General features: G+C 38.7%; 1 protein-coding gene across 4 annotated transcripts in view; it reads right to left on the bottom strand.

Annotated features, from left to right (window-relative positions):
• The window catches only part of gdpd2 (glycerophosphodiester phosphodiesterase domain containing 2), a 47,120-nt gene that overhangs the window by 2,404 nt on the left and 21,832 nt on the right, over positions 1–22,884 (bottom strand). For all 4 annotated transcript variants that reach the window (XM_052021821.1, XM_052021822.1, XM_052021825.1 and 1 more), the window contains 11 exons: positions 21,197–21,256; positions 17,684–17,782; positions 15,400–15,493; positions 13,541–13,686; positions 13,143–13,225; positions 11,159–11,309; positions 9,706–9,930; positions 8,424–8,569; positions 4,376–4,523; positions 3,348–3,430; positions 1,093–1,115 (listed from right to left, as the gene is read on the bottom strand). In XM_052021821.1, coding sequence (XP_051877781.1) covers positions 1,093–1,115; positions 3,348–3,430; positions 4,376–4,523; positions 8,424–8,569; positions 9,706–9,930; positions 11,159–11,309; positions 13,143–13,225; positions 13,541–13,686; positions 15,400–15,493; positions 17,684–17,782; positions 21,197–21,256 — 1,258 coding nt within the window. The remainder of the gene's footprint in view (positions 1–1,092; positions 1,116–3,347; positions 3,431–4,375; positions 4,524–8,423; positions 8,570–9,705; positions 9,931–11,158; positions 11,310–13,142; positions 13,226–13,540; positions 13,687–15,399; positions 15,494–17,683; positions 17,783–21,196; positions 21,257–22,884) is intronic.

Here is a 22,884-nt window from a genome sequence, read left to right as displayed (position 1 = left end):
TGAACTTAATCAAAGAGTTTGGGTAATTTATTTATTGAATCATGGATACCTGGAAATGATTCCTGAAATAGACTAGAATCTAATTAGATCTAATTAGTGTTAGAGGAAGAAATATCATTGGGTGGTATAGGTTATATAGGAAGTAATGAATACAAGGGTAAAACCAAAAGACTGAATTCTAACCAAGCATTTAGAGTCATAGAGCTACAATATATAGCATGGAAACAGATCCTTCAGCCAACTCGTCTCTGCCGACCAACTGAGCTAGTCCCATCTGCCTGCATTTAAACCTCCCATATCCCGCTAAACCTTTCCCATTCATGTAACTGTCCAAATGCCTTTTAAATGTCATAATTGTAAATGCCTCTACTACTTCCTCTGGCAGCTCATTTCATATACTCAGCACCTTCTGTGTGACAAAGTTGCCCCTCAGGTCCCTTTTACATCTTTCCCCTCTCATTTTATACCTATGCCCTTGGACTCCCTTACACTGGGGAAAAGACTTTGGCCATTCACCCTATGTATGCCCCTCATGATTTTATAAACCTCCATAAAGTCACCCCTCAGCCTTTTGTTCTCCAGGGAAAAAAGTCCAAGCCTATCCAGCCTCTCCTTATAACCCAAGCCCTCCTGTCCTGGTAGCTTTTTTGCATCCTCTCCAATTTAATGAGATCCATCCTATAGAAGGGCAACCAGAACCATACACAGTACTCCAGATGTGGCCTTACTAACATCTTGTACAGCTGTAACATGACATCCCAAGTCCTGTATTTTGGATAAGGATTAGATTCAATGATCCTTAGTTCCCAGAAGGGACCTATGTTTGATTGAAGCAGAGGTTAAAAAAAAGGCTGCAACACGAGTTCCACTTTTGGCCTCTGTTCCTCTTGAGCTTGGTTAGCTGGTATAGGCATACAGAATTTACCCTGCCGGTTAATGGGTGCTAGGGCTGGATCAGCTGCAGAGCAACATTTTCAGTTTAACTGGGAAGATTTGTTTGTAAAATAAGAAGGGTGAAGGGTGGCAGCATTATCTCTCTGCCTCATAAGCCCCAGATGTACTGTGCAAACTCGCCATAGCAATTTCTTTTACCTGTGAAATCTCTGTGTCTTGACCTGCAAAAAACAAGATAATTCATCAATTGAATGATATCAATTTATCTGATCTCATGAACATATCTTCCTCCCACCACCTTAGTATTAGTCAATTAAAGTTTCAATAGATCTCTTTATGGATCAATGTACAAATTTGCCCGAAAAATCAAGAAAGCCACTAGCATAAAAACATATGCTCTGAAGCAGGAGTAGGATGTATGGCCCCTTGAGCCTACTCGATCATTCACGAAGATCATATGTGATCTAATCTTGGCCCCTATTTCCCTAGGCTTCCCAACAGGCCATAAATTGGATTCATTCTTCACCACTCCCTGGGTAGAGAATTGTAAAGTTCATGATCCTCTGAGAGAAGAAATTCCTCCTCATTCCATTTTAAATGGGCAATCCCTTATTCTGAAACTATGCCGTCTTGTTCTGGATTCCATATGAGGGGAAATATCCTCCCATCATCTACCTTGACAGACCTGCTCAGAATCTTAAGTAAAGACAAAAAATTCTGGAAATACTCAGTAGGTCAGAAAGCATCTGTAGAAAGATGAACAGAGTTAATGTTTCAGGTCGATAACCTTTCACCAAAACTAGGAAAAGTTAGAAATAAAACAGTTTTAAATTGCAGAGGATGGGGAGTGGTGCAGAAGACAAAGGGAATGTCTATGGTGAGGTGAACACCAAGAGAAACGGAAGGATGCAACTGCTGATGCTAGCTGGGAGTGGGCAGTGAAGTTATCTGGAGATATATGAATAGAGGAGGATGAATGAGAATAGAAGAGAGAGAAAAGGCAACACTGTTTGAACTGTGACGTACCAAACACTGTGCATGCTGGAAATTTGAAATAAAACAGAGAATGCTGGCAACATCCTGTAGGTTAGGCAGTATCCACATAGAGAGATACAAAACAGAGTTTGCATTACAGGTTGATGAACTTTCATCAGATTAGTCAGTGCATCATTGGATATCGTTCATCAAGCTTACATCAGGCTTCCTCAGAACAATAAAAGAGACCAAAGACAGTAAGGTCAGAGTTGAAGGGGATGGCAGATTTAAAGTGACAGATAGCTCAAATCTCAGGCTCATCCTTGTGAAATGAACAGAAGCATCCTGCAAAGCAGTCAACCAACCTATTTTTTCCTCTGATATAGAAAGACTACATCATGAGCACAGAAAATAGTACGCAAAATTGGAAGAAATGTAAGTTAATTGCTGCTCTATCTGGAAGGAATTTGGTTCTCAAATGGTTAGAAAGAAAAAGAGCTAAAAGGGCAGTGCTGCATCTCCTGCTGTTGTGATGAGAAGGGAAGTGGGTGTTGGTGAAGAGGATGAGGGAATTAGGAAATCATGGAAGGCATGTAATGCACAGGGAAGATCTATCAGGTAGTGTCATCCAGTTGAAAGTGGTGGCAATTAAGGAAATTAATCTGTTGAACGTTGAGACTGCTGGGTGGAAGGTGATGAGAGTGGGTGGGTGCAGGAAATAGAACAGTTGCATTAAGAACCTTATGAATTATAATGGATTGAAAAAGGAGTTCACTGGCACTAATGTGGATGTTGTCACTATGAGAACTGCATGGGTCCTGATGCAGGGTTTTGACCCAAAATGTTGACAATTCCATTCCTCTCACAGATGCTGCTCAACCTGCTTAGTTCCTACAGCAGGTGGTTTGTTGTTCTGCAATGATCAACTTGATTTCAAACTGGCTGTGCCAGGCATGTTAGAGTTGTCTCAGCACCTATGGAGTCTGAAAGGAAAATTGACACAATTCCAACTTTTGATCACTACCAGTAATTCCTGCTACTAAACGAATCTTTACTAAAGACAGTTGAGATGGCTGAAATGGGCAGTGATGAAACAGCTTTGCCAACATTCATATGTCCTCTCCCAAATGAAGAGTGACAGAATATGCACTTGCAGGTGAATCTGAAGTTCAGTGTAATGAATTAGGATATTTACTGGTAAGTTTCTGCAATAGATACTTAAAAACAAATTAACTTTTGATTGGATTAAAAGCTTGGACTGTTGAATGAAAATACACTCCAAAAATGAGAGTTCTTCACTTAAGTATTGACAGAATATACAACTGGAAAGTCTCATTCCTTGGCCTTAAATCTCACTTTTTGGGGCTTAAATCTCACACTTAAGGACTACCAATCCTTCAGGAAGTGTCCATTGTTCTTATCTACTATTTTGAAATTAAAATTTCTATTTTGGCTGCAGGCTAAGTAGTATTCCTTACCATTGAATGAAGCATATTAGGAGAATCATCAGGAAAGAGACAATGTCAACAGTTATCCATATTATTAAATAGATTCCAGGAGACTGAAAACAAAATAGGACAAGATTAAACAGAAATTTATGAAATATACTTACAATTATTATAACCAAGATCACAGGAGAGGGCAAATGTCTAGAATTTGATAATTATCAATGCCTATACTGAGCAGCAGAGCAAAGCTTTAGATAGTCTGGTTCCTAATCTGTATAGTTGACAGGAGTCATCAAATGGACTCCTGATAAACATCATCAGATTGTGCTGATTCTTGCTACAGGTTCAACTTGAAACTGCCATATTTAACTGGCTGGCAAGTTAAAAAACTCTTTTAATTTAAATTTTAAACACAGAAGTTTGAATTTTGCACAATCCTGTGTTGCGTGGAGCTGACAACATTATATAAAACTATGCATCAAATTTTCAGAGAATTCATTAATTAAGATTATAAATCAATGATCATGTTTAAGCACCACAGTTCTAAGCACTGGTGCAAATTGGAGCTAATAAGTTAAACAACAGGCCATTGACTTGAAACATTAACTCTAGTTAATATTAATTCTTCACAGATGCACCCTAACATGCTAAGTTCTTTCAAAAATTTCTGGCTTAATTTTATAGATCATCTCTACTTTTCCAATCATCAAAAAGGGGCATAGTGTCTCATGTACTCCATCTCTTCATCAAGCTTGCACTTTGCTGCCTGGATATCAATATTCTCATCAATTATTCTACTTTCTGTAATTTCTAAGAATCTTAACTTCTCAATTACTAAATGAAATAGACAAGTGCTGTTGTTTTCAGCTTGCTGTCTTATGAGAAAGATAGACTTATTTTACAAAAAGGAAGTTAAGACAAACTGTTTGCCTATCACCAATTTTGCCATGAATTTCAAGAATGAATAAAGAAATGTACAATATGTGCCAGTTCCAACCTTGCTTCATTACACACCTCCCATCCTAGATTATTTTCATCAGTTTAAAGATTTCACTTACCATGTGCCAAATAGGTACTTCCATCTTCTTGAAGATATGACATGCATTGGTTGTGACAGAATTTACTTTGGCACACCATAATGTGGAGAACACCCAGCGTTCATTGACAACATAAACATTTGTGCTGATATTTTTTGTTGCATAGTTCCTGAAATTAAATATTAGTGTGATAAAAAGCATTAGCCAAATGCTTTCAATAAGATTTGGGTATTGTTTGGATACTTTACCGTTACCGTTTTGGACGCTGTTGGGGTGGATGATTGTTCAGGAGAAAGCAGCAACAGCTAGGTCTGTGGCACCAGGAGTGGCTCTGAGGGTCAGCAGAGAAGGGTGAAGGCAGAAAGGACTGTAGTGATAGTTAGAAGGCAGGCAGGAGATTCTGTGGTGGCAAAAGAGACTCTAGGATGGTGTGTTGCCTCCCTGGTGCCAGGGTCAAGGATGTCTCTGAGTGGTTGTGGAACATTGTCATTCTCAGGGGGAAGGGTGAGCAGCCAGAAGTCAGTGTGCATGTTGGCACAAATGACATAGGCAGGAAAAGGGATGAGGTCCTGCAAAGTGAATGTAGGGAATTAGGAAAGTGGTTAAAAAGCAGGACCTGGAGGGAGTAACATCTGGATTATTCCCTGTGCCACAAGCTAGTGAGGGTAAGAATAAGAGGATATGGCAGATGAATGTGTGGCTCAAGAGTTGGTGCAGGGACCAGGGATTTTGATTTGTGAACCATTGGGATCTCTTCTGGGACAAAGGTGACCTGTACAAGAGGGACGGGTTGCACTTGAATTGGAGGGGGACAAAGTCCTATCAGGCAGATTTGCTAGGGTTTAAGTTAGAATGGCAGGGGGTTGGGATCCAAAGCAGAAGTGAGGCCAATGAGAGGCTGGAAGTTGAGATAGAATTCAATGACAGTAAGGTCAGTAGACAAGACAGGCAGAAGCATGGTGCGAAAAAACTGTTGGATTAGATTGCATTTATTTCAATGCTAGAGGCCTAACAGGTAAGGTGGATGAATTCAGGGCATGGATAGCTACTTTGGACTGGGATATTATAGCCATTATAGAAACATGGCTATGGCAGGGACAGGATTGGCAGCTCAATGTTCCAGGGTATGTGCTATAAGCGGGATAGAGGTGGGCCAAGGAATGGCAAATAGAGTTTAATTCTGGTAGGTGCGAGATATTGCATTTTGGGAAGATAAATGAGGGTAGGAGTTTCATAGTGAACAGCAAGGCCCTGAGGAGTGTTGTGGAACAGGAATACAAGTACATGGCTCCCTGAAAGGGGCATCACAGGTAGATAGGATGGTGAAGAAGGCTTTTGGCACACTGGCCTTCATTAGAGCATTGAGTATAGAAGTTGAGATGTTATGTTGCAATTGTACAAGGTGTTAGGGAGGACGTACTTGGAATATTGTGTTCAGTTTTGCTCACCCTGCTACAGGAAAGATGCCATTAAGCTGGAAAGAGTGCCGAGGAGATTTTCAAGGATCTTGCTGGGACTCGAGGGAATTGGAATTGGTTTATTATTGTCACTTATTATTGTAGCAGTGAAAAACTTGTCTTGCATACAGTTCATACAGATCAATTCATTACACAGTGCATTGAGGTAGTACAAGGTAAAACAATATAGAATGCAAAATACAGTGTCACAGCTACAGAGGAAGTACAGTGCAGGTAGAAAATAACGTGCAAGCTCATAACAAGGTAGATAGTATGGCCAAGAGTCCATCTTATCGTACTAGGGAACTGTTCAATAGTCTTATAACAGTGGGATAGAAGCTGTCCTTGAACCTGACGGTATGTGCTTTCAGGCTTTTATATCTTCTGCCCGATGGGAGAGGGGAGAAGAGAGAATGTCAGGGGTGGGTGGGGTCTTTGATTATGCTGGCTGCTTTACTGAGGCAGCGAGAAGTATAGACAGAGTTCGTGGAGGGGAGGCTGGTTTCCATATTGTGCTGAGCTGTGTCCACAACTCTGCAGCTTCTTGTGGTCCCGGGCAGAGCAGTTGCCATACCAAGCCATGATTCATCCAAATAGGATGCTTTCTGTGGTGCATCAATAAAAATAGGTGAACGTCAAAGGGGACATGCCATATTTCTTTAGCCTTCTGAGGAAGTAGAGGTGCTGGTGAGCCTTGGTGTCTACATGGCTGGACCAGGACAGGCTATTGGTGATGTTCACTCCTAGGAACTTGAAGCTCTCAACCCTCTTGACCTCAGCACTGTTGATATAGACAGGAGCATGTGCACCACCCTCCTTCAATGACCAGCTCTTTGGTTTGCTGACGTTAAGATAAAGGTTGTTGTCATGACACTATGTCACTAAGCTCTCTATCTCCTTCCTGTAATCTGACATCATTATTTGAGATCCGGCCCAATACAGTAGTATCATCTGCAAACTTATAGATGGAGTTAGAGTAGAATCTGGCCACGCAGTCATGAATGTATAGGGAGTAGAGTAGGGGGCTGAGGATACAGCGTTATGGGGTACCAGTGTTGAGAATAATCGTGCCTGAGGTTTCATTGCCTATCCTCACTGATGTGGTCTGTTGGTCAGGAAGTCAAGGATCCAGTTGCAAAGGGAGGTGTTGAGTCCCAGGTCTCGGAGTTTGGTGATGAGTTTGCTTGGAACTAGAGTATTGAAGGTTGAGCTGTAGTCAATAAACAATAGTCTAACTTGGGTGCTTTGCTGTCCAGATGCTCCAGAAATAATGTAGGGTCAGGGAGATGGCAGTCGCCATCAACTTGTCTCGGTGGTAGGTGAATTGCAGTGGCTGGATTGAGTGATGGAGAGAGGTAGAGCAGGTTGGAACTTCTTTCATTGGAGCGTAGAAGAATGGGGGTGATCTTATATAGGTGTATAAAATTATGAGGGGCATAGATAGGGTGAATACACAACGTCTTTTTCCCAAGGATCAAGAACTAGAGGGCATAGGTTGAAGGTGAGAGGGGAGAGATTTAATAGAAACCTGAGGGGCAACTTTTTCACCCAGAGAGTGGTCATTTTTGTCAGACTGATACACGGTTGGAACAAAACACAGCCAGAAGAAGTGGTTGAGAAAGGTACATTAACAACATTTAAAAGGTAATTGATAGGAAGAGGTTAGAGGGATATGGGCCAAATGCGGGCAAATGGAACTAGCTTAGATGGGAATCTTGGTCAGCATGGATCAGTTGGGCTGAAGGCCCTGTTTCCATGGTGTATGATTCTATGACTCTAAGGTGTCAAATTATCCTGATCAAGATGGTCAGATCCTCAGTTCAACCTTTGATTCCTATAATAACAAAAGCTATTTTTTTCTACAGTCATCTGGTGAACAATCCTGGATGCACAAAAAATACTTGCTCTAAAGCTGGAACTTCAGATTTATTTAGGAATGTAAAAGCTGCCGCAGTTGACCCGTGATCTAACAGTAACGAATACTAATATTAAACCTTCTCAAACTTTCCATCTGACAACTTTGTTCAAGACAGTGTCAACATCTGATCCTTGTGTATGAAATCTTAAACAGAAGGTTAACATCTGGTGACTGAATTTGGGCTGCAGTGACCAGACTATGGGAAATTATTACATGCCATTCTACATGAATAAAATGCCATTGAAGTTTCTCTGGAAGATTTTGAGGAAGAAGTGATGTGAGACTTATGTGTAAATACTTGTAGGGCTTAAGTATTGCCTCACCATCATTATTATGTTTTGGGAGGAATGGTACAAATTTGTTATTTTGCAGAGAATGATCCTAAAGAATACACATTCTATTCTACAAATATATGTAAGCAGATACTTGAAACTTAGAGAGGATTTATTCATGTAAATCTGTTCTGAATAGAAAATCATTCCTGAAAGCTGAGGTTCTGGCTGGAAAGCATGATTTCATAGTATTATTCCTATAGTACAATGCAACACAATGAACTTCATTAGTGCATTCTCAAAATAATTAATCAAATTGTATCTTTGTGCTATTAAACAAGCTCTTCCATGATCTATCTTTACACAATTTCCAACTTAGTTCAAATTCATGGTTGTGTTGTGGTATTTTAGAAGTAACTCACCTAATCTCTGCTCCACTGATGTTGCTATAACGAATATTGATGATGTAAATTTTCTTCCTCTGCAGTATTTCTGGGTCAAGTTTTTCTCCCAGAACCTGCTGGAAATCAGGAGGGGTGCTATTCTTATTGTTGGGCAGCCAAAGGATCTACAAGGAAGCAAGTACACAAAGAATATTTAGAAAGGAGCATATTTGGCTGAGAAATTTACTGCTCTCCAAAGGCAGAAGATGACCTGAAGCAAGGCAGAACCTGCCATTGATATGGAGGTGGAAATACATAGTTTTAGCAATAGAGCAGATATATTGACAAATCTCTTATTTAAACAACAATATGGCCCAATAATTATAATGTAGATCACTTGTTCTACGTAATATCATCCTGTATGCACTGACACATATATTTTCCTGCCTTTTGGAAGGTAGAATGAAAAGCAGTGTGGTCAGGCAAAATATGAGTATAATCCAATATTCCTTTTTTGTAGTATAGCTCAATGAAAATAATATTATTTACCATTCAAGTACATCCATTTCCTACCACAATGTCATTAAAACATTACAAAAATGTAATTGTGCCAAAATTCTCCATAAGCCCACTTACAAATATACTATCTCTTAGCTAGTTAGTCCTAAGTTTCTCAAGGCTTGGAACTGAGTATTGTTGACTGATTCACAATGACTCTTCAGAGAGTATGAGAAAAAGGTAGAAACTAATCATCTGAAACTCTCCCTATTAACTCTGTCTGTTTAAAATGTTACTGTTGAGCTGCCATATTTATCATAGTGACTGAACTATTTTTTCTCTTTGATGTGATGAAAAGACAATTTTTAATATCTGGTCCAGCCAAATTCTCTGCTAAGTAAAAGGAATAAAAGCCATCATATCATCTCACAATGGCAAGAAGTACCTGAGGAACGTGACCACCTGCAATGTCTCAATACTGATGTAAATGCAAAAATGAAATAGCCTGTTTGGTACACTATTCCAGGAAATGTCAATGGATATGAATTGCTATTGTATGCTCTCCATAATTTTTCATTCTTATTTAATTACCATCCCAAATAGCTGTAAATGTTCGGTTAAAAATTGCTTTACATCTGGGAGTAACTCCTTGTAAGATGAATTAGCCTTTGTAGTAGTATATTAAAACATAAATTTAAACAAAATCTCATTTGGGTCAACTTGTTACAGAGAGCCATGATATAGAATTAGTGATCTTCTGGTACATAGATTTTCTGAATTTAATTTGACAGCCCCATTTGAAAAGGAAATTCAATTTCCTCACCAGGTTGTGATCAATTGAGGAATTCAAGATGGTTTCCACAACAATGTTGTGTGAATTGTTGTAGTACGGATGAGATCTGTCGGTTGGAGTTCGCAAGTCAAAAATTACATATTTTTTAGTGTCTTGTGCAAGTTTCAGCAGTTCAGCCAGGGAACAAACGTTCTGTTTGGTAGCAATTTCTTGTGATTCCTTTGATAGTGACCATGCTGTGTTGTAAGGATCTTTCTGTTTGTGAATGGAGTGGGAAAAAAAGCATACAGTCAGGTCAATCCTCAGAAATATTGTTATTGTTACCATACACAAACCACCATATTCTATTTGTTGACTACCTCAGAGAGTTCTAAAAGATTTCAGTTTTTTAACTGAAAATATTACCGTAATCAGTTTTATAGTTCCTGGCACAATGGGAACATTTATCAATTGCTATTAATGTTCTTTCTTTAATTTTTGCTGACGTAGTTCATTAAATTGAGGAAAAGTAACTACCAAGAAATAAATATTTTTTGATCACAAATGCTTTTCAATCAACATTGAGATCTCCAGAGTTAGGTATGGTGCAGGTTAGATGTAAAATATAACTCTCTGAATGCTATCCTATTCAGTGCTTTCAGGTAGAGAATGGTTAAATGCAACAGCTCCATTCATTTTCCTGATATTACTTAGTCCCAGTATCAGAATGGCAATTATTTCCTGTATGTTATTTCTATTTATCCAATCAGCTAATGTGTAGACTTTCTGGGAGAGAATATCGCATAATGTTAAGCTAAATGAATTTTCTTTTGTGGATTCTCACTTACTAGGAACAGGGCTGAAGCTCCAGGATTAATTTAATGAAAGATATAAATCTTATCTCTCAATTAGAAGGATGTGGGTTCAAGTCTCACTGCAGAAACGTGCACAAAAATTTGAACTGATACCTCATTGCAGTGCTGAGGGAATGCTGAACTGTTGGAGGAGCTGACTTTTAGATGTCTACCTTTGAGGGTGGATTAAAACAACACATGGTGCTATTTTAAATAAAAAGGGAGTTTTCCCCAATGGAAATACTTATGTCTCAATTAGCATTTCTTAAACTGAGTTATTAATGCACTGCTGTTTGTGAAAGCTTTATGGATAAATTGGTTGTAACATTTCCTGAATTAGAATTGTTCCTATATTTCAAAAACATCTCATTGCCATAAATCAGTTTGAGTTATTCTGACAGATACAATGAATAAATAAAAATTCTTCTTTTATTATTACCAGTTGAGAGAGGAGACTTTAACTCTAACATTTGTAGCTGGATCTAATCTTAGGATCTTCATGAAAGTTGAATGCCCTCTCCTAAAATTATTTATTTTCTTACTTATATACCTTGAGTTCATTTGTTTTTATTTCCCACATACGCCATAGCATTTCACAGTACTTTGATCTTAAAGAGAAAAATAAGTATAAAAAGCTGCTGCATCTTTACCTCCAGAAACCACTTTCCAGCGTTGAGCTGCTGAATCTCTGCCCATGTAAAACTTGAGGTATTATTGTAAGCTCGCTGAGGGAAAATATCCATTATGTTTGTTGTCCTTTCAAATGTTTTGTCATGCATTAGAAATGGGACTCCGTCAAAACTAGGAAAAAAGAAAAATGTAAATCTTAGTCTAATTTTTTATTTTTCTAATGAATTATCCAATTCCTCTTGTTGTTATCCTACAGGTGCATTCTGTTTGTACACTTATGGGATTCCTTTAATGCCACTGATGTATTCTCTGTGATCTAAGCAACCAAACTTAGATCAGCATTCACAAATAATATTCTTGCTACACCAGTGCTAGGGTATCTCTAACCATCCTCTCTTGACATTGGCTTTGCTGAATCCCAAGGAAATTTACCATTGACCAGAAATTTAACTGGACCTGCAGCTGTGGAAAGTAAATTGCCTTGAATACAATTCACTTGCCTGGATGACTGCATCTCCTACATTAGAAGCAAAGTACAATCATGAATCTCATTAATGATTCAGTTGAAGGGTAATGGCATTACTTACCTGCTTGCACAAACCACAGGTTCCCTTTAGGGGGTACTGCACTTTAGAAGGTTTTCTTGTAACTATAAATTGCTACTCAAAAGGCCACTGTGAATTGATAGTAGCAGTAAATGAAGTTAACGGCAAGAGTTTTTCCTTCTCTACTGTATAGAAGAAGCAATTTCCTGCCTCCCTCCCCCAGCCCTGATTCTGATTACCACACTCCCCCCTTCTGGATGATGACCAGCCCCTTACCTGACCATCATCCCAACCTGATCCTTCACATTGACCCCAGTCCCTGAGAGAGCATCTGACCATCAGCCCTCCCTCTGAGATATGACTTCAGTTTTATGTGAAACATTACAACACCTGTTCTGGTTTCAGATGACACTTCAGTTTGGCAGCTGCTGGTCTACAGATGAAATGATTGTCAGTGCACCACATAACCAGCACACCTATAGAGACACAATCCAATTTCTCAGCCTATTTTTCCTAGTTTGATGAGAAATCATGGTGATGGATGATAGGATTTTTAAACATTTGAAGTAACTTTATAATTTTTCTAATGGGTAGATTTTGGCTGATTATTCATTCTTGCTTGGTTGCCTTTGTTCATTTTTTAAATGAGGTTTGTCTGCTTTTTTTGTGTGCAATTTGTCACTCTTTCAAGAAAGTGAAATTTGATCCAAACAGGTTACAATTTGCAAGTTTCTTGCCCAAAGCCTGCCGCTGAACTGTGATGGGGGTAAGCTTAGACTTGGAATATATCCACTCAGATCCCAGTTATGAGCAACTTCAATTCCCAGACATTAACACAAAATCTGGAACATGCTGCATTGTTTTTCCACTGTATGACAGTGGGATGGTTGGTAAAGGACTGGAATGGGGGGTAGCAGTGTTGTTGCGTGCCACTTGAGTGCATCAGCCATTGATATAGCTGGAGGCAGCAACAGTGTTACCTGACCTTGTACTAACTTGCCCTATTCTCAGCATGAAAGTGAAAGGTTGACAAGCTTCTGGCATTCTGATGAAAAGTCATCGATCTGAAATACAAAATAAAAACAGAAAATACTGGAAACATTCAGCAGATCAGGCAGCATCTGTGAAAAGAGAAATGGAGTTATTGCTTCAGGTGAAAGTCCCTTTGTCAAAAATGGGAAAGAAAGAAAACAGTTTCAAGTTGCAGAGAGGGAGGGGAGGAACAGATAGGACAAGGGGAAAACCTCTTATACAGCAAGGCCAGAGAAGCTTTGAGGACAAGCTGTTGAAGTGTTTTGCTTTTTGACTTGAAGGGTGAATTCTATTTCTTTCTCCATAGCTGCTAATGTTGATGAGGTTGGATTGACTGCAGAAAGGATGCAATCAAAAATAATAGAGGCTCCAAGATAACTCCCAGACTGGTTAATTCACTGGTTAAAAACAAACACTTGTTACATACCTAATCTGCACATCAGTTTCAAATGTAGAGGCTTCACATTTCACAGTCTCCTTAAAAGACATCAGGGTGTTCTCTGGAGCCAACTGAAAAGACATGCGAAGCTATGACCACATCGGATGCCCAATACCCACTGGCAGACACCCCAAAGTCAGATACAACATGAGTCAGATGATGCTCAGTCTACACTATTCTACTTTTCCTACATTTTGTATTAAGCATTCTCAGTTCATAAGAATGTTAGGCACAAGTTAGGCATAGAGTAAAGCTCCCCAATCAGATAGCACAAGGCAGGTACAGGGTAAAACTTTCTCAATGCAACCTCTTCTTGCATAACTGCTGGTTACAACCTAGGTCCCTCAGATTCTGATGTTAATGCATATGAGGTGACAGATACTCACCATGGGTGCTCCACGGTGCCCCATTATAGCTGGTTTTGGCCCCAGTTTTTCCTTTTCAATAATACAAGGAGAGGAGATTGCAAGAGGAATGAAATAAAGAAATATCACCAATCCAAGATAGGATATGGACAAGACGATCTGGAAAACTAAAAATATAAATTAAAACTGATGATACAGATTCCATGATCACAATGCTGGCTTTGTAACAGCAAACAGACACACAAGTTCAAATATTTACAGAAAGTTATGAGGGAAGTTTAATGACTAGAAAACCTGAAAACCATAGCTTCTGCTGAATTTAATCTGATTAACATTTTTGGTTCCATTTTTTAACAGCAGCCTGGTAGCTGTTGAGCAAGCAAGCCTGTAGCATGCCCACAGCTTGGAATTAGATGGAAGAGTGGGAAGGAAAGATGCAAAGATTGCGAGTGGACATTAAGGGGATTATGGTAAACCAGATGGTTAACTGAGAGTTGGAGAGTGCACCAGGAGTGACTAGGGGAGTTGGGTGGTCAGGAGAGTGCATCAGTGAGCACTTTTGACAAATAAGCAGTAATGGAAATGCAATTATCTTCTATCCAGTATGCTTAACTCCCTTTAGCTATAATATTTCTGAAGCCCTGGGGCATACAGCTGGCCAGCATTAAACTGGACACACAGATAAAAATTTTAGGCACAAAGCTTCCTTTAAAATATTTAAAAGTGGGATCAGCTAACAGTGAGTAAGCCACCAGCAAGTTTCAGGTTTTTAAACATTTGGCTGTCCCCATCTCTCCACTACCACCCTGCAGATTTAAAATGATCCCTCTGCTGATTCCATAAGATATGACTAACTGACAGTTGCTGGGCCTTGTTTGTCCCTGACAGGTTTTTGACATCAAAACCATCAAAGATCTTTCATATTATAATCCCGTTTTCTTACAGAATTTCTAAAATCTCTTCCACCATGTGCACAAGTAGTAAAAGCAGTCATGAGCAGATTTTCTAACCATCATCAAGTTTAAATTGAGTGCAAGCCTTTGGTTTAGTGGCTGCAGAACAGGGTGAAGGATTCAAGTTCTAAGGCACACAAGCCCACTAGGTGGTAGCTAGGATATGATCTTATAACAATCTGTTGATCTCCAGCAGGATAATTGTGGGGATAATAATCATCACAACAGAAAGATACAGCATGGAAACAAACCCTTTGGCCCACCAAATCCAAACTGACCAACCACCCATTTACACTAATCCTACATTCATCTCACCACACTCTATCAACATGAGTGAGTCACCGCTGTCTGGTGATATTTCCATCTCTGAATCAAAAAGGTTGTGTTCTAGGTCCACTCAAGACAATACTGTGAGCAGTGAATTCAATGCAAACTTTAAATATTTCATTGACATTCAGCGGGGTCACTAATATCTGGTAAATGCAGATTTCCCCTCTCCCCTTTTCTTCTACTTGGAAAGTTGCACTGGATTCTGTGTTCTTTATTGTAATTCAAATTTTTAAAAAAAGTATCTTCAAAGATAAAATCCATGATTAAGGCACCAGAAACCACTTAAACTTCTGTTCCCCTAAGAAATCTAAACGTTAGGACTTCTCAAAAGAAGAACACAATGCATAGAAAAATCTAAGTAGTTGGAGAATCACTTGCAGTATCCACCTGAATTTCTGACATGCACTTCCAAAATAGCAAGACTCCCAAACAGGAGTACAAAAGTTGGACTGGACCCACAATAGTGCAACCATCAGTGGAACATTGATGGCTTAGATCTATCCATTTTGGAATTTTAGATTGTAACTTCTTATTTTAAAATTTTAACTCCTACTTGCCGACCTTTGTCTCATTCCACAATGTACATTTATTACTCACCTCTTCTTTTAGATTGGAAAAAGTATTCAGCAATGAACCAAGCCACAATGGTCACAGCAGCAACAGCACCAAAGTGGAAGAAAGGAGCTGTTACCTGCACAAACAGAAAGTGTTTTCTTTAAATTCCAAAGCTAACTTTTTAATTCAAAGTTAAATCCTTAATTCAAGTGAAAGCATATAAACTGAGTTTTCATGGCCTTTTCTGCATAACTTCCAACCTTATAATGAGTTATAACAAAATCTGTGTGCAATCAAAAAAGTGTGATTTATGAACATGCAAGAAACATGCAGTTAAATGGTAAAGATTCATATGCAAAAGTGGGAGTGTTTTTGAAGGAAAAATGTGTGGTAAACCTGCTATGCTTTACCTCTGTGTACAATTAAGCTGGAAATATTACCCGTCATTGTGTGCTCTTCTTGACATTTTGTGACAGAATTCCCTTCTTCGAGTTTGATTGGTTACTGGCATTTGTAAATTTTTGAGCTCTTGTCAGGCATATGTGATCAAGGAATTTAAAATCCAATGGGGCAGCATTCTTTTAAGGGCTATAGCTCACCATTAAAGGGTAAATTGTAACACCAACAGCAAAGTGGACTCGTAGTTCATAATGAGACATTGAAGACGAGGTGCTGGAGCTGATGATGGTGCTGCAGGGAGCTGCATCAAAAGATGATGGCTCTAGTTAGAGAAGAAGACTGTTCAACAATTAAAGCATTTTGTGTGTATTGCTCCAGATTCCAGCATCTGCAGAATCTCTTGTGTCTCTGTAAAGATTATGGATGTTAGGGAAAAAGATCTGTTAAGTTTGTTCCTTATTCATGTACACACCTCTTCATCAAACAAAGGATATATCAAAGTTGGGAACTCCCACTCTGCATGAGAGGTATCATTCTTATTGCTTTTGAATTTCTACAGAGTAGCTCAAACCAATCTCCTTTATGTAGTAATATATTGTATGAACATTGGATGGCGCAATTTTTCTGCAGGCAAGATTGGACCCAATAGAAGATAATAAAACCAGAGGCTGCTGATGCTGCTGGAGTGATGTCACCAGCATGGATGCAGAGACTTGTACTTTTCTTTCAAATGCCAATTTCCGAATCGTTTTTGCATTCCAAAAATGACTAGGCATTGCCTACTACATTATGAAGACATTTTGGATATTTTCTGGATAATAATTAACTTTTGGTTTGCATAATGACATTTTAAGGTTGTCAAATACCACTTAATTGAATTTAAATTCCTGCTATTCATCCAGCTTATGAGGACTATAAGGAGAATATCAAAGATAGTTTCTTCTTGGGGAATCCTTATTGCCTGTGAAAGCTCTGTCTACAGTGCAACTGATAATTTCACTCAAGGAAAAGTGTTGAAGATGCCATTCCTTGTTTGTTATATGGGTGCAATGCAACTTATCTGATATGGCAAATGTCTCATAAATGGCCCCAGCTGTGTGAAGGTTTCATGCTATAGAAACTTTACATTTTAAAGGAAGAACCATTTCTGGTCTTCTTGTTATTTGCTGGTCATCTGGAATCAGATGATACAAATCTATCACAACTTGTCTTTTAGAGCAGCATTTATAAAGACTGCTTCCTGTGACAGTGTCAAATTATCTTGTATGTAATGAGGTTGAAAAGTGCATCTTGTGAGGTGGAGATGGCTGGGATCTCCTGCATATGTTGGATTCACATGAGTTCATATATTTTCATTCTTCAGAGATTTAATGCATTCAGAAAAGTGTGAGGCTTTCAAAGCAGCACTCAAGAACATTGAAGGAAGCTCTTGCCAGGAAAACAAAGGTTCAAAAATGGAGAGGGCCAACAGAGCAACTAATGCATAAAACTAAATGCAGCAAGAGATAACTGAAAACTTGAAAAAATATTCAATGAAACAGGAATCTGCATTTCCCTTTAAGAGACTATTTAAGCAAATAAGGTTCTGACGTTCACCAGACACTTATTTTGAGCAAAGCCTGCTGTTTGGGTTGAGATTTTCTAGGATACCCGAATTCAGAGGCATACATGCTGGCAAAACAACAATGGCTTTATTCCATATGAGAATGCAAAGAAGCTTCCAATTAGTTCAATGCCCAGTTTTTGACCCAAACGTAATGTGACCTTAGTCCATGCTGCCAATGGGAATCTGCAAAGTTTGAGAGAATCTGACAGAACTGTACTATAATTGGCTCCAAAGTAAGAAATTGAAAAACAGGGTGTTTTACTTCTAAACTATTATCACAGAAAAATCAATCAGATCAGTTAAATGATTGAGAAAACTCACTTGAATTGACATGTGTATTGTGTCCCATTCTTCCTTCCACTTTATCCTAATGACCACCATCAAAGTCAAAATAAGCAAGACAGAAATCAATATGGCAACCTGGAGAATAAGGAAAATACACCAACATGACAGTAATTGACTTGGAAAAGAGACTTGCAGAATTGTTTCAGGATTTCATATATCCCAGGCACCATTTTAGGGTAAGTTCAACATAGCTAGCTGGAGACTAATGGATAGAAATTGGAGTGGACCCATTTTTGGTGCTCTACATACTGTAAGTGCTACACTTTGCTCTGAAGCCAAATCAAAAGTCATCAACAAAATTCTAGAATTGGGACAACAATTTGCTTTAAGAAATTGTTATTGTGGTTTACTGCCTTTAAGAGATATTGAAACCAAACTTGTGCTTTTCATATTTATTGCTGCTTGCTAGGTGGGCAACAGCAATAATATTTGTATGCTGAAATTCAGGAAGTAGTGCAGTTGAAGTAGTCTTTCCATGTTGATCAGAGAACAAACTATGAGGAGGGCGTGGGGGAAATCGATGGTTCCAAGCTCCTACAATCTGCAGCAACTATCTAGTCACAGATCAAGGAATCTGTCAACTGTGGTTACCCTCAATCTGTAACAGGAGTTGCTCATAGATTGTCTCCACCCTTCTTTTCCTGTGCCCGTCACTATTCACTTTTTCCTTCCACTCACTACATAATGCCTGCTTTCAACCTTATTTTACAAATACTTTAAAACATTTAATGCAGTAAGTCCTTTATGGATTCCAATTGATGACTAGTGTAATAGTAGGTACTATTTTGTTTCTAACAATGAACTAGGGCTCATTAGCAGTCAAACATTAGCTAAAAACTTTTAAGTGACCCGAATGTTGATTACCTCAGCATGTTACAATGGACATCCAGGAGGCTCTAGCTGGAAAAGTGATGTGTGTATTGTGGTCTGTCCCTTTAAGGTCTGGCTGCAAAGATTGCATGTGCTAGATACTTGCTGAGCTCTGCAAGAACTTCCAACATATCATGGAATGCTGGGCAACAACACTGTCTTATGAACTTCACAACTGAAGCTCCTACACTTTATGCAGCTTTCACAAATAGCATTAAGGTTACCTGCAAAGCTGTTTAAATGCCAAAAAAATTGTTGTGAAGCAATTTTTAAACACCTGCCTCTGACTTGATGGCTGGCTTCACAGATCCAACCATGGAATAGCACCTGGTGTCCAAAATCTCTGCTTATATTTAGAGTTTTCACCGAGGAACCATTAAAGAACTGTAGTATATTTTCAACTCAGGATGATATGAGATTTGGAGAACACTTTGCAGTTAGTAAAATATTAAAATAATACTAGCCATTTCTTGCTATGCGATTGACATCATGGTTTTCTCAACTGATGGGTTGATGTTATTTATTTTCTACATGGTACACTACACTCATATTGATTACACACAGCAGTGAACGTTCAGGATGGTTAAAGGGAATTGTATCCAATTTGTCTCTAATGAACTCAAGCTTCTTTAGTATGTCAGAGTTAGTGTTTCTCCAGGCATTTAGAGAACATACTCTTGCAACTTTGGGTTTGCCTTCTGGGGAATGGAAAGTGTTTGCCATGTCAAAATTTAAGTCTCGGACTGCAGGATACACAACCACCAATAAGTTTCTGTATGCAAAGTAGTTATGTGCCAAACTATTTTCTAGTTAATAGTGATCTCTAGTATGTTAGTTTTGGAAGAATAAGCAATGATAATGTTATTGAATATAAATGAAAGATGGGTTGACTGCTTGTAAGGTGCAGCATGTAGGCACAAATTGCCTCTTTGTCTGACACTTTGTTCAGTTAATGAGGTCCTCATGAATTGACCATGCTCTTACAGCAAATCCAGGGGGGGCCTCACATCATTACCTGTACCTTGTTCTTTCTCCTCCTATTTCTCTACCTTCTCCTCCTGCTCTTAAAGTTGGAGGGTAATGGTCAGGAACTGTGCACACATAATTGGAGAAAAAAACATGCAATGACAAATGAGAGTACCTCAGCATTCAGCAATGGTCAAAACAAAAATTACTCCGCATTTTCTCAGATCAGTTAATCAAAACAAGGTGCCTACCAACTCACAATGATTCTGTGAGTAATAAGGATCCCTTCAAATTGTGCAGGCTTTAGTGTAGTGGGTATAGTGGCAAGAGTTGCGGCATGTTGGTGGGTTGGCATTTTACCAGGGTGTGCTCTTCATGCTCTAGTTTCCCTGGCATGGTTCACACATTGCCATTTTGCCAGGAATCAGAATCAGAATCAGATTTATTATCACTGACATATGACGTGAAATTTGTTGTTTTGTGGCAGTAGTACAGTGCAAAGACATAAAAATTGCTACAGATTAGATAGATTAGATATCTTTATTAGTCACATGTACACCAAAATGCACAGTGAAATGCACCTTTTGCGTACTGTTCTAGGGGCAGCCCGCAAGTGTCGCCATGCTTCCAGCGCCAACATAGCATGCCCACAACTTTCTAACCTGTACGTCTTTGGAATGTGGGAGGAAACCGGAGCACCCGGAGGAAACCCATGCAGACGCAGGGAGAATGTACAAACTCCTTACAGACAGTGGCCGGAATTGAACTCGGGTCGCTGGCACTGTAAAGCTTTATGCTAACCGCTACACTACCATGCCTGCCCTACACTAACGTTATTTACAAAATAAATAAATAGTGCAAAAAAAGGAGTAATGAGGTAGTGTTCATGGACCATTCAGAAATCTGATGGCGGAAGGGAAGAAGCTGTTCCTAAATCGTTGAGTGTGAGTCTTTAGGCTCCTGTACCTTCTCCCCAATGGATTTGTGTCAATTCATCATTGCATGTTAATTAACAACACCAACAGCCTACTCTATACACTTCTGACTTGTACATGAAACACATATGCAACCATGCAATTCAATTTGATGTAGCGCAAAGTGCACTTGAATGTGGCAATTCAATTTCCAACATTTTATTTCTCTCCATACACCTATTCTCCCCACATTCACTCTGGCAGGTTTCATTCCATTCTGTTCCCAGGTCCTTTCTAATATTCTCTGTCTTGTCTACCCACACTCCTGTTGACATTCTTCTTTTTCTTCTCTTCATTTTATGCTGATTCTCACTCATTTCTATTCTCAATCTTTTTCTCGGCTGCTCTATCATGTCTGCTCCCTGTTTCTCTACATTCATCAAATGTGGTTTAAAGGTCGGCAAAACATGGTGGGCTGAAGGGCCTATATTGTGCTGTATTGTTCTATGGTTCTATGGTTCAACTGTTTTTTTACCCATTCAAATGCATTGTGTAAAAGGGCAATGGTAATAATTCCTTTATTTTGCAAAACCACAGTGAGAAATTAAAGTGCTCAGTCTCTTGAGGAGATAGAAGTGGCAAAGTAAGGATGTCAACAATGATTTTAATTTTTGTCAATATACACCAAGACAAAAGTGTTGAGTTTTTACATAAAATGCAGAAAGTTGTTTTGCATTACCTTGTTAATCCAGTGTAAATAAAGTGGTTCACCCAAAGCAAAGTGGCACAATGCAAGTATCTGAAACAATAGTACAGAAATAATTATTCAGAACTCAGCCTGTATTAGGCTGAACCAATGTTATTGCTACAGTAAACAGGTAAGTCCCCAGTCAAAATCACCAATGAAGGACTATGAAGGCATTGATGCACAATTTTAAAATTGGTTTCAAAGTTATTAAAATTATTGATTAAGATTACCTTGGTCTGCACAATGTATTATCTGTTCCCTTCTTTCTACAAATCAGAAAGTCGAAATTCTGTTTCTATACCAGGGAGCACCTTAGTACTTACTAATGTATATCATCTATATTGTGCTATTGAATATTGCCCACCTTGTATACCCCATTGTTATCCAGTTAAAAACATATTCAGAATTGATAACAAGCTTTATGTCCCACTTTTGTTGCTCATATATTATCAGTGATATTCCAGAGTTCTATTTAATATGTGCTGTTAAATTATATGAACTGTTTTAAAAAAAGGAATTTCACAGGCTGGAATTAAGTTGTGGAATTTGAATGACTTCTTTACAGAATAATGGATATTCAGGAATGAATTTACAGCCTAGAATCTAAGCGAGTGGGTCAGATGGTTTACAAGTATGTACATCCATGTCCGAGGTAATGAATATGTTTTAGTACAGGCTTGGTGAGACAGTTTATTTATTTCCAACTCCATGGGTTATGGTACAATAAAAGTTTTAACTCTCTTAAAATGTGACATGTTTATTATCTGTATCTTGTAAGTTCAATGAGCAACATGAATGAGGAAGTGTTTCTATGATTTTTCTGCAGTTACCTGAATGGATTTCATGTTATTTCATCTGGGAGAAAGTTTAAGCTAGAATGCTGAGGATGGGAACCTAAGCAAGGTCACTCAGAGAAAGAACAAAAGACAAGAAAAATAGAATGCAGAAGAAGAAGGCAGGGAAATCAAGGGCAAAAGGCAAATTAGACCACAGTACAAAAGGTAAGGCAATTAACAAATGCAAAAAGACAAGCTTAGAGGCATTTATATTAATGCATGAACGATTTGTCATAAGGTAGATGAATCAATATCACAAATAGAGATAAAGGGGTGTGATCTGTTGGTCTTTATAGACACACAGTGTCAAGGGGACCAAAGCTGGAACCTAATATTCATGGATAGTTGACTTTTAGGAAGGTCAGTCAGGAAGGAAATGGTGGTGGCATACTCCATCTTAAAAGATGAAATAGGCATGGTTGTGAGAGATGATCTAGACTTAGAAGATACCGAGACACAAGGTATTGAGTCAATTTGGATGGAAGATAAAAGATAGCAAGTGAAAGTAGAAGTAGCGTATAGATCCCCAAAATGGTGACCACACTATAGGAATGGGTATAAGTCACAAATAATTGGGGCATGTAAAAAGAGCAGTGCAATAATTATGGGAGACTATAATCTTCATGTAGTTTGGTTTCAAGTTGGAAAGGTTAGCCATGAGAACAAATTCACTGAGTGCATTTAGATGGTTTACAACTATGTTATGGAGTCACCTAGAGAACAGGCTAATTTAGATCCGCTGATGGTTAATAAAGCACATATATGACCTCAAAGTGAATGATCAAAGCAGTGTAGAATTCTGTATTCAGTTTAAGAGTGAGAAACTTGGGTCAGAAACAATTG

Source organism: Pristis pectinata, chromosome 8 (assembly GCF_009764475.1).
Source record: "Pristis pectinata isolate sPriPec2 chromosome 8, sPriPec2.1.pri, whole genome shotgun sequence".
NCBI classification, from domain to species: domain Eukaryota; kingdom Metazoa; phylum Chordata; class Chondrichthyes; order Rhinopristiformes; family Pristidae; genus Pristis; species Pristis pectinata.
This window is presented reverse-complemented; position numbering and strand designations above follow the sequence as displayed.